Below are 14,917 nucleotides of genomic sequence, written 5' to 3' on the forward strand. Positions count from 1 at the left end.
GGGAAAACATGCATCAAAAAAAAGTGAGGTTGTGGTAATTCAGGACATGTTTCTTCCTTTTAGAAGAACGTTCTTGAATAAAATGCATGGAAGTGTTTTTTCATTTCTTATCTCTTTCCCCAAAAAGTCCTTAAAAATTCAGGCTGAATTCATTACAGATTCTGCAACTGTGGACAAAATTTGAATTTCTCCTAGGACTAAAGTGACCTTCAGCATCTCTAGAGCAAACTTTTTGGTTAGCACACAGAGAAGTTTCCCTCACTATTTACCCTCAGTATTAGGTCATTGTCTGATATGCCTGAGCACTTCTGCTCTCTCAGGTATATTTGCACAGCTTTGTCTAAAGCCAGTACTTTGGAAGTACCATTCTTCCACATTGTTTCAATATTTAGGTATGAAATGTCTGTGGTTGCCTTTTGGAGCAATGTGTTTGCTACTGCCCTGCTGCTCTTGCCACCATTTTGATTTTGTGAATGGGCAGCTAATTGGCAGTTCAGGAAGAAATGTGAGCTATTGCTTTACTCCTGTGGCTTTTATTTTTGTTTCATGAGGTTGAAAACAGTTACACAGATCAGTTCTGTTGGTGGTTTCTTTTTGATCTGTTGCTCTTGAAATTCAGTCTGTCCTATCCGTGTTGTTAAAAGAGCAAAGATAACCAAAATAAATATTTTCCTGTCTTCTCTTTCAGATAAAATTGAAGATGAATTAGAAATGACAACAGTGTGCCATAGACCCGAGGGACTGGAACAGCTTGAAGCACAAACCAATTTCACTAAAAGAGAACTTCAAGTTCTTTACAGAGGATTTAAAAATGTAAGAACAGTACTGTAATGAACAATCTAATATGTATGTCCCTACCAGCCTCAACTGCTCAGCTTGATTTTATTATTCCCTTGCTAAGCATTAGTAGTTTTGTATTAGATCTCCCTTACCACAGCAAAATGAGCACAATCTGCCTCTCCAGCTAATATTTATGACACTGCAATCTGCCTAAAACTGGGTTTAGATGAATATTCAGCACATAATGGTCTCATTAAACTTGTTCCCCAAATGTCAGCAAGCACATTTCAATTTTCTCAGCTGTGCCAGTACTTGAAGATAACCTGAAAATGTTTTTATGGCAACTTATTCAAGCCTTGTCATCTCCCAGATGGAGATTTCATCCCTTCTCTAGCTACAGAAATCTTGCTCTTGTAGTAGGGTCTTTGTAGAGCATTTTAGGACATAAGGGTCCTGCTTAAGTAAGGAATAAGGCTGGCATGGCAGGAGGCAAAGTGAAATCAAAAGTTGAATGTGTATTAAGACTGAGGAGACCAGAGAGAGGCTGCAGATTTCCGGGCAAGCAGGCAGCAGTACCAGCTGGCATGACTGGATGTGCAGAGCAGCTCTGTGCCCAGCCTTGTGAGCCACTGTTCCAGCCAGGCTCCCTGGGAACCCAGAGCCAGAGCCTGGCTCTACTGCTGCCTCTCAGGGGCTCCTCACAATCAGGAGAAATGGATGGGGAATGTTGAAGCTACATGGAGCAGATGCTTCATAGACCTTGAAGATTGAGTACTCATTACGTGTTTGCCTGAGGGTCAGGATTTAGTCACCCAGGTGGTTTGTGCCAGCTGATGTTTTAATGATGATTAACAGGTCAAAATCAAGCTGGCTCAATAAACACAGAATGTTTTTTATATTCTCTTGCAGGACAGCTCTAGCATTCAGAGACCATCACAGCAAAATGCTGACATTTCTCTGTCAAGTCTGTTGGGTAAAAACTTGTAAAAAAGAAGGCTGAGCTACCTTAAATACAGGCAGTTCTGAGGAACCTGTGGGACTTTGAGACCTTTCTTTTTGGCAGATTTTTGAAATTTGAACAGATCACATTTCCAGTGCATATTTGACTTTTCCAAGGTGTCTGGTGGTTTCACCCTTGATTTCACTGCTCATCCAAGCGGGCCAAAGCACAGCTCAACCTTCTGTATTTTTGTTTGGTGCGTGTGGCATATTTGTGCAGCATTTGCTGCACACCGGAAGTCATTTCACATGTGAAGTTGCCTAATTGAACAGTGATCTCCTCATGCTTTTGCCAGCCCTCAGGAAATCACATGGCTTTTGAGACAGAGCTTGGCAGGTTAATACCTCGACATGATATGACTGCCTACAGAGGAAGGTTAAACCCTGTTTAGCTAAGATCTCTACAGTGCCTTCTGTATTGCTGTTGGGTGGGAATCCTGTGTAGGAGAGCTCTGCTCCGTGCTTGGGGGGGATTTGCAGCCGCAGATGCAAACCAGTGAGGCAGACTTGGAGCACTCTCAGCACACAGGACGTTCACCCCCTGCCCTTCTCAATTCTGCTAGCACTTAGCACTACGGAGGCATTACCTCCCAGGGCAGTAGTGGCAGACAAGGGCATTTAACTTGTGATGTAAACCTAGGACATCACTGAAGGTCTTGGTTTTAATTGGCAGTGATGACAAGGTCTTGGTTTATATCTGACTATTAGGACAAAGCAGGCTGTTTTTATCCAGCTGATCTGCCCACAATATATACAAAGTTTCATATTTAAGGTTTAAATTGACATGAAAGTGCAGCTTTTATACTGGTAGCCTCCAAATCCTGGTTTCAATGGAATGAGTAATTATGCACAGGAGACAAGCTGGCTCATCTGTTACCAGGTTTGCTATTGTACCAAACCATCTGTTCCTTGGGATGATGTTACAGTGCCATCTGGAGATTCAAAATTCCTGTGGGAATACAGTCATTTTCCTCTCTGGCTTATACTTATTGCTTGCTCTCAGTGATTATTGCACAGGTTCTTTTTAATCACAAAGCAACACCTGGATAATCACAGAGCCATTTGCAAAAACTTGTGTTGGGCACAGAGGGATTGAGGCCCTGGCTGCAGAGGATTTGGTGTGCAGGAGCAGGGATGGTGTTCCTCCAAAAGCAGCTCAGCCCAGCCTAGGCTGGCCTCTGGACTAGTGCCTGTCTGACCAGAATCCTAGTTCTCAGTACCTTTAAACTGTTCTTTCTTTGTCTCTGAATTCTGTTACCACCTCTCTCCAAATTGTCTCAGTCTTTACCCAGGGTGTCACTAGGTCTGGTCTGGTGGTTTTGCCCCAGACTGATGGAAGCTGCCAATAAATTCATCTCCAGAGAAGCTGAGCACTCTAACCAGGCCTGTATTATTGCTGCCTGGCCAAATGTCCCCTCTCTTTGCCTTCAGCTTGCCTTTTCAGCTGTGAGAGGGTGCCACCTTCTAGCATTTCTTGGTTCTAGGACCAAGAGTTCACATTTATCTTAGCAGTTGCCTCTGCCCCCAGGATTCTGCTTTATGTGAATGGTGTCCTTTGTACCTCTCTGTTAGCTGCGGTCAGACTCGAGCCAGACCAATATGAGGTGTTTGGTCCCATATATTTGGTTGGGATTCTACAAAAGCAAAGTTACAGGCAAGCCCAGCAGAGCCTCTGGTGGGTCTTGCCTTGCTACAACAAAAGAAAATGTGATACCTTCTGTCTGTTTTTTGAGCTCAACGGCAATATTGGCAGAGGAACAGAATGGCCATGAGTAGGCATAGGCTGGAACTGGAAGCAAGTTTCTGCCCTCCAGAAGAGTAAAGTGAGCAGTTATGGAATTGCAGGGAGGAAAGCAAGGAAGTATTTTTATTATTAAAATTGGTAAATTTATGTCTAATGAAGGGACAAACAATACAGAGATTTGAGCTCGGTAATTCAGGATCTTCCCCTTTGGCCATGTTTCTAATGGCTTGCATTCTTTGGAGTCGAGTACATGGATTTAAAGGAACAGGTTTTGTGGGATTTTTTGCTCAGTTTGGGGGGATTTGTGCTGTTAGGGGAAATATTTGTTAGCTGCAGTGGATAATTTCTTAATACTAAATCAGGAAACAGACGATCCAAGTAACTGAGGGGCTGCTGGAGACATCCTGACCTTGCTTTAGTGTCATTATTTTAGCAAATCTGTAATGAAGTGTAGTATGAGATTTGTAACAAAGCAGGACTGTAGAGATTAAAGCAAGCAGTATAAACAAGGGAGAAATGTTCTGATACCCTAGTAATCCCCAAAATATCTCCAGAGTGGGAGAGCATAGAGCAGCAAACTACACAGGATGTCTGAGTGCTGAGACATGCAAATCTGGATTGTGGGTTTGTGTGTGGTCAGCTAACATGCTACATCTAATTTAGCAAAATGTGACCCCTGGGTTCTCATCCTCATGTTCTGGCCAAGTGAACTGAAGAGGGTCTGACAAGCACATCATGCTCAGTTCTCCTGTGGTCCCTGCACCTCTGCTTTGCACATCTCTGAAATCAATCAGTGGAGTTTACTTCTGATTCCAGCAGGGGAAAAAAATGCAACTGCTATTTTATTTTCCTTTTGGTTTTATGGGTTGATGTGTTTGGTTTTTATGTGGATTCAGCTCCTTTTTGGTTTAGTGAATTAAAAGAAGAGGGTAAGTTCAGATGCACAGTTCATGCTGCCAGAGCTTGATGGTTAGCCCTGGGAAAATGAGGGATTTGTTCTGTGCTTGACAACAATACCAAAAAAAAAAAAAAAAAGTTCATGGTTTGGTATTTTTACCAAATAAAATATTTTTACCAAATAAAATATTTTTACCAAAGAATTCACAGGTTAAGGAAATGAGAGATGTTAACCTAAAACCCTGCTATCAAAGGAAAGCCTTATGAATACTACAGTGAACGACTGTGTTTTTCTTACTGACAAGAATTTTTTCTTGAAGTTTTTCTTTTTCTTTATTAACTTAAGTGGAATTTAGGATCACCTGCTCTGTTTCACAAGAGAGATTTCTTTCTAGTCAGCAGAATTAAGTAGTACTACAGCACTAATGAGGCCTCTTGAGCATTATTTGGCTCATACAAAACAAAAATTGTGATCAATTAACTGCAAATGAATTGGTCGTAGCATATGTGTCTGAAAGCAATCCAGTTACAGAGAGCTAAATGGGCTGATCAATGTCAGTGCTGTCTCTCCCTAGCACTCCTAGAGCTATGATGCAAACTTTCATTTGGTTTCCAGGTGGATCATCAGAAGCAATAAGGATCATGTGGAAATTCAGACAATTAAGCAGGCCCAATGGCTAAAACTACTAGGATAGCCCTTGCCCCTGTGAGAGAGCACAGGTAGCAGCAGCAGCAGGCATGTGCCCATCTCTGGTAATAAACAGAGGGAAGGGGACCTCAGGGACTCTGTAGTTATGGGAAACATAGAGAAAGGAATGATCAGTCCCTCATCTACAAACCGTCTTTCAACAGGTGAAGTTGTGGTTCTTAGAGAATGTAACAGCTGTGTTATCATGAGAAGAGAAGGAAATAAATATCAGTGTAGCACTGTGCTGGAAAGGACTGGCCAGTTGTGCCAGGCTTGTTTTTAAAAAGAATGACAATTTGGTAAAATACTCTTTGAGGGGCCCTGTATGATCTTGCAGCAACAGCACCTGAGTGACCAAGGAGAACACTTCTGCTCAAGAATGGCTGTGAATACAGTTCTGGATCTGATCAATGATTAAAAGATACAATAAATAAATATCAGATTATTTAATGTACATTAGCTTACAAGCTTCACAAAACATCAATGTTTAGGAAATACTTGGGAGACTTATTTGGTAGCTGTTAGCTCCTATTTAATTATTTTCCTTTGATGAATTCTGCGTTAAAAGTAACCATTTTTCTCATGATAAGGAAACCAGGCAATGGATATTTCATGAGGAGCTTTGGAACAGTTTGAGAATACTCATCTAACTAGGAACATTGCAACATACAAAATTACAAATGGCATATATAAAAGTTGTCAGATTGACTGTTTGCTCGCTCTATCTAAACAGCAGTTCAGGACTATCAGGCACGGTAGTAGGAGTCAGGTTCCAAGAATGAAAAGCTGGTGGTTCCTTGTGCAAATAGTTATATTTTGTGAAGTTCCCAGCTGAAGGACCTGTGTTAAAATGAGGCAGGGATCAAGCATGACAGAGAGAGGCAGAGAGGGATGCATGGAGTGAGTATAGTGCCAGGAACAGAGGAACTTTCTTGATCCCAAGTTTGCCTTTGAGCTCAGTATAAGCATCAAGCCAGGCTGTATGTGCCAGCTCTGTGAGTTTTGTGAGAGAGTGAGCCTGCTCAGATAATCCATCTCCAGCACATCCTACCAGCAGGGACAGTCCTCTTGCTCCCTCCTCCCTCCCTGATGGGAGTTTGGGGAATTAAATGGCTGAGTGCAGCCAGCGCTGCAGCAGGACACAGACCCCAGGTTCTCTATTGATCAGTGGCTCTGAGTGTGGGAGGAAGCTGACTTTTCTGTGCTCTGTTAAAAAGGCTGAGTGCTGTGGTTATTTTATTGATTTGCTCTGGTTTCGTTTTCAAAATTGGTTGATAGAGAAATTTGAGGAATAGTGCCATCAACTGGGAAGTATTTTCTGTAACTGAAAATATCACATGGTTAGATGGCATTGCCCAACACCCTGTAATGTATGGTATAGCAGCACTGAGCTGGTGAGGGTGTGTTTATTATTGAGTTTTGTTTCTAAGTATTTACTAGTGTGCTATCGACTGTTCACCTCTGTGGATCTGGAGTAAGGCTTCTGGCTACAGTCTGCTGCTGAGGGCTAATGGGTTCATATCTGTGAAGGCATTACACAGGGAGGTGTTAACTGTCATGAATTTTATTTGTAATTATTAGATGAAAGTTTTGTATGACAGAAGGCATGAGCTGCCTTTCTAGGTCATTCTATAAAACAGCAATGAAACTGCTGAAAACACAGTTAGAAGTGTTACTAATGGTGAACCAGCTTTCTGAGATGCTTAAGATGAAACTGCAGTCTGAATTACTTCAATTTCTCCAGCTGCACAACCTGTGCATGCAGAGCACTGTGAGAACAGAAAGGTGATTTGTTTCATTGCTCTTTTTGGGCTTGTAGGGTTTTGCAAATGAACCTTTACAAACCTGTGTTTTACTTTATTCTCTTTCTCTCTCTCTCTCTTTTTTTTTTTTTTTTTTTTCTGTGTGTTTTGTTTGGTTGGTTGGTTTGTTTTGTTTGTTTGTTTTTGGTTTTGTTTTTTTGTGGGGTTTTTTTGTTTGTTTTCCAACAGGAATGTCCTAGTGGGGTTGTTAATGAAGAAACATTCAAACAGATCTATGCACAGTTTTTTCCTCATGGAGGTAAGTGGAATGCTTTGTGCATGTCATGGTTCTTGAAGCCCTAACATTGCCTACTGCCAGCTGGCTGCAAAACTGCTGCAGATCATCTGTGCAAGAAATGAGAATTGAGCTGAAGCTTTGAGGGGTTTTAGACAGAAACACAAACCTCAAGGTAATAAAAATTTAGGCCCTTTGAACAGCTATTTCACATAGAAAAACACGAATAAAGATTGCCCCTCAGTGTCAGCTCTTCAGCTCTATTTCCCAATCCAAAATAGAAAGTGGGGTTTGATGCTTTGTTCTGTTCTTTCTGTTGGCAGAAAGGGGAATTGCTTCTCAGTGTGTCTTTGCTTCCCCGCTGTTGGACTGCTGGGCATGTAGTGTCTAGCACAGGAGAGTCTCAGACTTCTTTTTGGCCTGAAAATTAATCAAAGCCTCCTAAAAATTCTTAAAGCAGTTTTTAATTGATTAAGTAAACTCCTGGCTACCTGAAATGATCATTTTGGTGTTTATGTGACTAAGACAGGGCCATGTCATGAATGGGCATATTAAGGTATTGTATTGAATCTCACAAATAATACATGTTCTTGCCTTTTAAAAACTTCAATAATCTGTATATTCAAACTGGATATGTTCTGTTGAGATGCTGCTCTCAAATTGAAAGAAGTGAGTAATTTAAGTGGCTTTTTTAGCAAAAGATAAGTATTTGAGGCTTTCCAGAATATCCCATTGTAGTAGCTGCAGAACACATCTGCAAGGGTGTTTGTGTCCATGTGAATTTATCTAGAGAAGGTCATTAACAAGTAAGTGTTTTTTCAGCTAAATGTCAAAATAAAACACATTATGCTTATGTTTTATAACCCATGTGACCTCAAAGATGTACACATATTAAAAAATTGCATTAAATTTCAGTATGAACTTGATGATTTCCTGTTGTGATTTTCTAAATCCAGCAGTTTAAGGACAAAAATATGCCTATAGGTGAGATTACTCTCCAGCAGCGGGTAAAACTCAAGTAACTGGAGCAAGACCTGTCTGGAGTTGGGCATTCCTTGGGGGGGGTCTCTGCTTCATCTTCCACAAAACAAAAAGGTAGAGAAAGGATGCTGCAGACTGAAGTTACTCTTTGGTATTTTTGCTGTGTCTCCCACCATGTGAGTTAGAGACACTCTGGGATGATTGGGGATTTTATGCTCTTTCTTTCTGCCTCAAATTATTTCTCCAAATAATTTCTACTGTAATAAAAGCTTTTGCATTTCAAGGCAGTTGTAAGGGAGGATGGCAGGATTTTGCAAGTCCATGATAGCATTTACTGGTTCATAGAATATCTGGAAATGTTTCAGGACTGAGTTATATACAGAAAGAAAATAAGTTCATGACTTGTTTAGAGCCATCAGTGCATGATGAGCTGCTGTCCCTGCCCTTTGTGCCTTTCAGATGCCAGCATGTATGCACATTACCTCTTCAATGCCTTCGACACTGCACAGAATGGCTCCGTGAAGTTTGAGGTGATTGCTTTGCATCTTCCATGCCACTTTCTCAATTTTGTGGGTTTTAACCTTTTCTGTCCAGTCTTCATTGCAAAGTAGTAGGACTTGTTGGATTAAGGGTTACAGATTTCAGTCTAAAGTCAGTCAATGTTTTCACATTTGGTTTGCTTTAGTTTATGCAGATGCTGTTCCATGTCCGTAAAGAAAGATCTAGATTGTGCTAGTCAGAATCAGAGGTTTCTGCAGCAGAGAAGAGTGCCTGAGGAGAGTCCCATGTGAAATGAGATAAGGGATAGAGGGTACTTGTTATATTGTCATCTGCAGTCATCGTGCATTGCTTGATGTGCTGAACAAGCATCTCAGGTACTTGAAAACTAAATGCACCCTTTAACTAAAAGGTGTGTTGTAGTGGCTACATACAACCTCCTGTCACACTCACCTCAGAGCTGTAGGAGTGCAGCAAATGGATAGATTAAGTCGTAGACTTCTGGAGCATGACCTTCATAGTTTTGAAGACTATGAAACTCCTAAAAAACTACAAATCATAGGCAGTCTTGCCTTTGCTTTCAAATGGCCAAAACCTCTGGTAATTTCCAGGTAAGACTGGGAAATGTGCTCATTCATTAAATGTTCAATGGGGGTATTTCCATATGTATCTGTGTGTCTCTGTGGCAAGGGCTTCAGTGGGAGGTTTGAATGGGGCAGCTCGTTAGTAGTTAAAGGTGTTCAGAAAACTAAACAGACTGAGAACAGAAAAATGCTGTTAAATAACAAACAAACAATCAAAAACAAAAACCAACCAAAAAAACAAACAAAAAAAAAATATATAAAGAAAACAAAAACCACAACCAAACCTAGAAAGTGCTGAACTTTCATTCCTGGTAGATCTGTCTCTTAACTGGTTGTCAGAAAGGAGAATTTTGTCCCTTTTTTTGTATTGTTCAACAAATTCAAATTCCTTGGAGACTTGGCAAAAAGGAGCAGAGGTTTCTAATTCTAAGCAGTGCTGGACTGCCCCATGCACAGCCCATGGAAGTGACTTAAGATATTAAATGAGTTATCAGGAGCTGTATAGCTCTGTTTGCCTGAAGGTCTGTCTGTGCTAAAAATCCACTGTAGCCATGCTAATCTCGGTGCCTGAGCCACCATGCAGTATAATTAATAAATCACAGTTATCAGAAACAGTAACTTTATTGTAAGCAAAGAAAACCAATTAAAATTATGTGTGAGAAAACCAATTAAAATTATGTGTGCCACACTGTGTAATTAGTGGTGGGAATCACATCTGGTCAAGTCTGGCAGATTTTGCCAGACAACAAAATCTAAGGCTCCCTTAGAGTCTGCGTCAGAGGAGCTTATCTCTCAGATTGGATTTTCTCCCTTCTTTGCCAGTACCTCGATCTGCAGATAAGAAAGCATCAGCTTCTACTTCCACAGGCTCAGTCCAGCTGTGTTTAACCAAGTGGTAGCAATCTGAGTGACAGCTCCTAGCAGCAGGGAGGAGAAAGGCCACTGGAGGATCTGGCAGTGCTCTTAAAAAGCAGACATCACAGTGAATGCTTCAACTATTGAGTTCAGTCAGAGAGGGCACTTTTTTGGAAAAGGGAGCCAGAAGAGGTTGATAAGCACATGCTCCATCCTAAAAAGATAAATATTTTGACTGGCATTGTATAAAGAGGGTGACTTAGAAAAGGATATTATGAGAATTCACACCTCTCTTTGCCCCAAACTAGGATTTTGTGATGGCGTTGTCCATTCTGCTACGGGGAACTGTTCATGAAAAGCTGAGATGGACATTTAATCTGTATGACATAAATAAGGATGGCTATATAAACAAGGAGGTAAGGCTGTTCCTGACAAATGTGGTTGATTTTGGAAGGGAGAGTTGATTTGGTTTTGTTGCAGAACACAATTAATTTTACATGCAGCTAATTAAATGCAATCAGAGTGGACTCAAGCATTTGTCTATGTCTAAGCAAAGTGCACAATGATTTTATTGCATGTTTTTCCAGACATATTTTCATATATTATAGTGTCTCTAATGAGTTGTGTTAGTCAGGAGCAAAATGCTGATTACAGCTCTGAGCCACATAACCTTTGTGAAGGGGAGGGTGATGGTAGCAGTACTTGGTGACTGAGGCTCAAGGGCTTGCTTTCTGCATGGGGAGATACTGTGGGGGTCATCTGAAGCAGTACAAGCCTCCAGCACCACTCCCAAATCCTGCATTGTAATCTGTTTTTATCTTCTTATCTGGTATTGCTTGCTCCCATTATGGGAAGCCTTGGTTTTGAGCATGGTGACCTTGAATATGTGTCAAATATATCTTAGTCTGCTCTAACCCACTGTGAATCCCTGGTGGGTTTGCAGTTGCTGCCACTGGTCATAGAGCTGAGAGGCAATTTGTGCAAGGTGAGGGACCAGATTCCCAGTTCCAGCTGTGAATCCCTGGTCCTGGAGGAGGCCCTTGGGACAGAGTTGGTGCCCACAGTGCAGAGCTGACCACAGCCCTTGCTCCCAGCACTTGCTGTGTCAGAACCAGGCCAGGGGAGGAAGCACTGGGAGCATGTGGCACAGCAGGGGCAGAAAGAAGCAATTCTTTCTACAGAATGTTTGTGTGTCTGGCACATCTGTTTCCGTGATCATGCACAGGCATTCCAGGTACTGGTTTGTCATAAAGAAGGGTGAAGAATAGGGCAGTACAAGACAGAAATGGGCTCTCATTCTCTTAATTTCCTTTTTGTGCTTTTTCTGGCATTCTGCCATGGCAGGAAATGATGGATATCGTAAAGGCAATTTATGATATGATGGGAAAATACACATATCCAGTGCTCAAGGAAGATGCACCAAGGCAGCATGTAGAAGTGTTTTTCCAGGTACCTGGGTTTTTGATGGGTTTTTCTTAACACTTAAGCTATGCACTGATAGACTTACCTGTACAGTTGAGTCTATACCTCGTTATATATTCCAAAATAAACCCTAGCAACCACTCAGCCTACATTGCAATGCCTGCTGATTTCCTGGCTCCAAAGGTATCTGTCTGGTCTCAGGCTGACCCTTTGTCTTGAGATATGCCACATCCAGTAAGTCTGAAGCCTTTGCATGTGTTGCAGTTCTTCTGTGCTGCTTCTCTCAACTGTCCTAAAGACTGATAGGAATGTGGTTTGGGGTTGGTCAGGCAGTGAATAAATAAATGATGGAATAAGGACAGAGGTTCTGGTGTGTGTCAAGAAAGCAGTTAGAGATGACCTCAAAAGTGCTCCAAATCCCAAAGTAAACAAGTCCTTAGCAGTTGGCCAATTCAGCACTGAGTCTATGGGCTACACTTTTAAAGTGCCCAGCTTTATTCAGGTTGCATCAAGATACTGTACTGTAACAATAGTGTTACCAATGTAAACTAATTTTTACATTATTTTATTTTGCAGAAAATGGATAAAAACAAAGACGGAGTTGTAACTCTAGATGAGTTTATTGAATCATGTCAGGAGGTAAGGACTAAATAATAACTGCAAGGAAAGCTCTATCTTGTGTCACATAATTTGTGTCCCTTTGGATAAACTCTATTTAAAACAAGATGCTTCTCAGGATCTTGGGTTTTGTTTGCTCTATGAAAAAAAAAAAAAAAAAGCAACCAAACCAAAACAGCTTCAAGACTGAGTCTGTGATGCCCTGAGAAGCCTGTGACTCAATAGTGAGGTAGGGTTAGGCAGAATATGGGAGATGATATCTTCATGTGCAGTGCTTGGACCAGTGCTATTATTTTCCTGAGTGGACTGCAGTACCGGATTCTACAGACAAGCAGACAACTGTAGAGAAAGCTCTTAACTGTCTTGCGTAGTTTTGGGGTTTTGTTGGTTTGGTTTTGTTTTGGTTTTTTTCCTTCATTTTGAGAGTCTGCTGCTGTCTCTGTGTGCTGCTGCCCCAGATGTCATTTTCAAGTACCACTACTGGAGCTGCCCAGAATCAAAGATGTCTCAAATTCTTGCAATTATAGCACTGAGTTATAAAAGCAGTTGATGTTTTCATGGTCAAACATTAAAAGAAAATGCTGTCATCATAGCAGTGATTTCAATTTTTCCTCTGTTTTGGAAGTAAGCCCCCTCTTGCAAATACCATATATGAGGTTGGGTGTGATAAGTTTTTGTTGGTATTTTTAGGACTGGCACAAAGAAGCATCTGCATTAACATGCAATTTCCTAATATCTGTTGTCTTAGAACTTGATTGTGTGAATATTCACTCAGGAGTATCTCTAATATTTGACCAGTACAATAATGGTGTAAAAGGCAACCTCTTGCCTTGAGGAATGTTTACATTGGTGCACAGAATTGCATATTGGACCTTCTATGCATTTTATGTTGCCTAGAAAATTCTTTCCAGTTCTGCAGCAGAGAGCTCCTCTATCACTGAGCAAGGGGAAGGTGCTCACTGTGGAGGACTGGGCTGGCTTCTGCTGGTTTGGTGTCAAACCTGGCTCTCGCTACACCCAGTCTCAGTCAGGGACTTCAGACAGCAAAATCCTTGTTTAGCAGATGCATAATAGAAGACTAATGTTTTTCAGTTACTTCATTCTTGGTCCCTCCTGATTGTTTGGCTTATTTTTGGCACCATCTTTATTTGACCATTTGTGTTGTGTATTATTCTTCACATTCTTAACTTACCTGTAGGTGTGTGCATGATCAATGGTCTCAGTATTGAAGCAGCTTTACTTTACCTGTAACTGTTAGAGTTTTACTTCTCTGTTCCCATTTCTGCTGCCATCCTGGCACTGCGAGCTGGGCAGGCTGATGTACCATCAGCTGCTGTTTCCTGGCAGGCAGGAGCAAGCCCTGCAACACCAAGATTTATTCTTTTTATCTTTATGAAAAAGAAACCAAAGTGTGCAGCAGTGCTCACCTGTGCCATTGTGGTAGCTCTGTGGACAGTGAAGCTGTGGCATGACCCTGGAAAGAGTGATTTGCCTCCCATTCCAGATGATGCCTTGTACCCACTGAGTGAGCACTGACAGGGATGATGCAGACTCACAAAATAACTGAGGAATGCAGTGCAATAGATCTTTTAAGCTGCTCAATATGGAAAATTGTTTTCATGTTACAGGCAAACAGCTGTTCTAACTTTTGGAATAACTGAATTCCTGTGAGGGGGAAACCATCATTATGTTTTTGTATATGAACTTGGTTCTTATCTTGAAGTAAAATTCCAATAGTTTAGGAGAAATAATCCAGGATTTCCCTTGTGTCTGTCTGTAACTTTCTCATTTGGCTCTAGGAACCTTGGAGAGGCTGTGGTTGCACAGATTGCATGTGTTTGGGATTTGAGCTGGAATTTCTGGCAGGAAGTGCTCTCCCAAGGCAGTTGGTTTGTTGGTTTAAAACCTGCCATTCCATTTGGACTTGTGGAGCACATTATCCAAGACCACGTTTGTGCACCCAGGGTCAGGGGCATCTGAGAGTTGAACACAGGCACCAACACAGTGCCCTGCCTGGCACAGTCTGTGCTGGACATCAGGCTCAGGAGAAGACCCTGTGCTTGGTGTGCCTCAAACCAACCCAGGGCTGAAGCACAAGCCAGCTGTTGTGCTGAATCAGGCCTGGGCACTGAACCAGCCCCAGCTCACAGAGGGGGAAAGCATTTCCAGAGCAAGGCTGCTGCCTGCAGGAGGAGCTGCAGAGCTCCCTGGTGCCAAGGCAGAGTTATGAATTCTGCTTGTCCATGCCGGTTTCATGGAAATATCTTCTCCTTGCTTTCAGGACGACAATATCATGCGATCCTTACAGCTCTTTGAGAATGTCATGTAACCAGACGAGCACTGGAGGAGTCTGAGACTTCTGTGTAACAAAGATCTCCTTTCTGTGTGAAAGATTTTACAATTGAGCCATGTCCCGTGTGTGAGATTTTGTATGATATATCCAACCAAATGGCAACTGAATGCAACCGATCCCACCTCTTCTCCCCAGAAGATGCTGGCGGACCTTTGTTTCATTTTGGAAGCATGTGAATATTTTAATAAATCCCTACAAGAGAGAACTGCTGCTCGAAGTTCAATGAGTAATACAGAGAATTGTTTTCTAGGCACAAGTTCTGCTTTCAATCTAGCAAGCTTAATTCCCTATGATAGCACATGTTGATAGCTATTCAGTCATCTATTGCAAGTAACAGCTCAGTCCACACCTCCGTTCAGCACAATGTTCTGTGGATGCCTTGCCGTTAATCTGCTTTGACAAAACCCCAATCTACCAAGGCAGTCTGTGAAAAAATGAACAGTCAATGTACCTGGGACATT

General features: G+C 41.7%; 1 protein-coding gene across 1 annotated transcript; it reads left to right on the plus strand.

Annotated features, from left to right (window-relative positions):
• Positions 1-684: 684 nt before the first annotated feature.
• LOC136367331 (Kv channel-interacting protein 1) lies at positions 685-14,917 on the plus strand. Its single transcript, XM_066328845.1, has 7 exons — positions 685-813; positions 7,100-7,169; positions 8,586-8,656; positions 10,372-10,479; positions 11,408-11,512; positions 12,062-12,124; positions 14,385-14,917. Exons 1-7 carry the CDS (start codon positions 712-714, stop codon positions 14,430-14,432), a joined length of 567 nt encoding a protein of 188 aa, XP_066184942.1. The 5' UTR covers positions 685-711; the 3' UTR covers positions 14,433-14,917.

Source organism: Sylvia atricapilla, chromosome 14 (assembly GCF_009819655.1).
Source record: "Sylvia atricapilla isolate bSylAtr1 chromosome 14, bSylAtr1.pri, whole genome shotgun sequence".
In the NCBI taxonomy this organism is placed as follows: domain Eukaryota; kingdom Metazoa; phylum Chordata; class Aves; order Passeriformes; family Sylviidae; genus Sylvia; species Sylvia atricapilla.

Coding starts and splice junctions, on each gene's coding strand:
- LOC136367331 (XM_066328845.1), top strand. CDS start 712: ATGACAACAGTGTGCCATAGACCCGAGGGACTGGAACAGCTTGAAGCA. Junction 7,170..8,585: donor ACAGTTTTTTCCTCATGGAG/GTAAGTGGAATG, acceptor TGTGCCTTTCAG/ATGCCAGCATGTATGCACAT. Junction 10,480..11,407: donor ATGGCTATATAAACAAGGAG/GTAAGGCTGTTC, acceptor CTGCCATGGCAG/GAAATGATGGATATCGTAAA.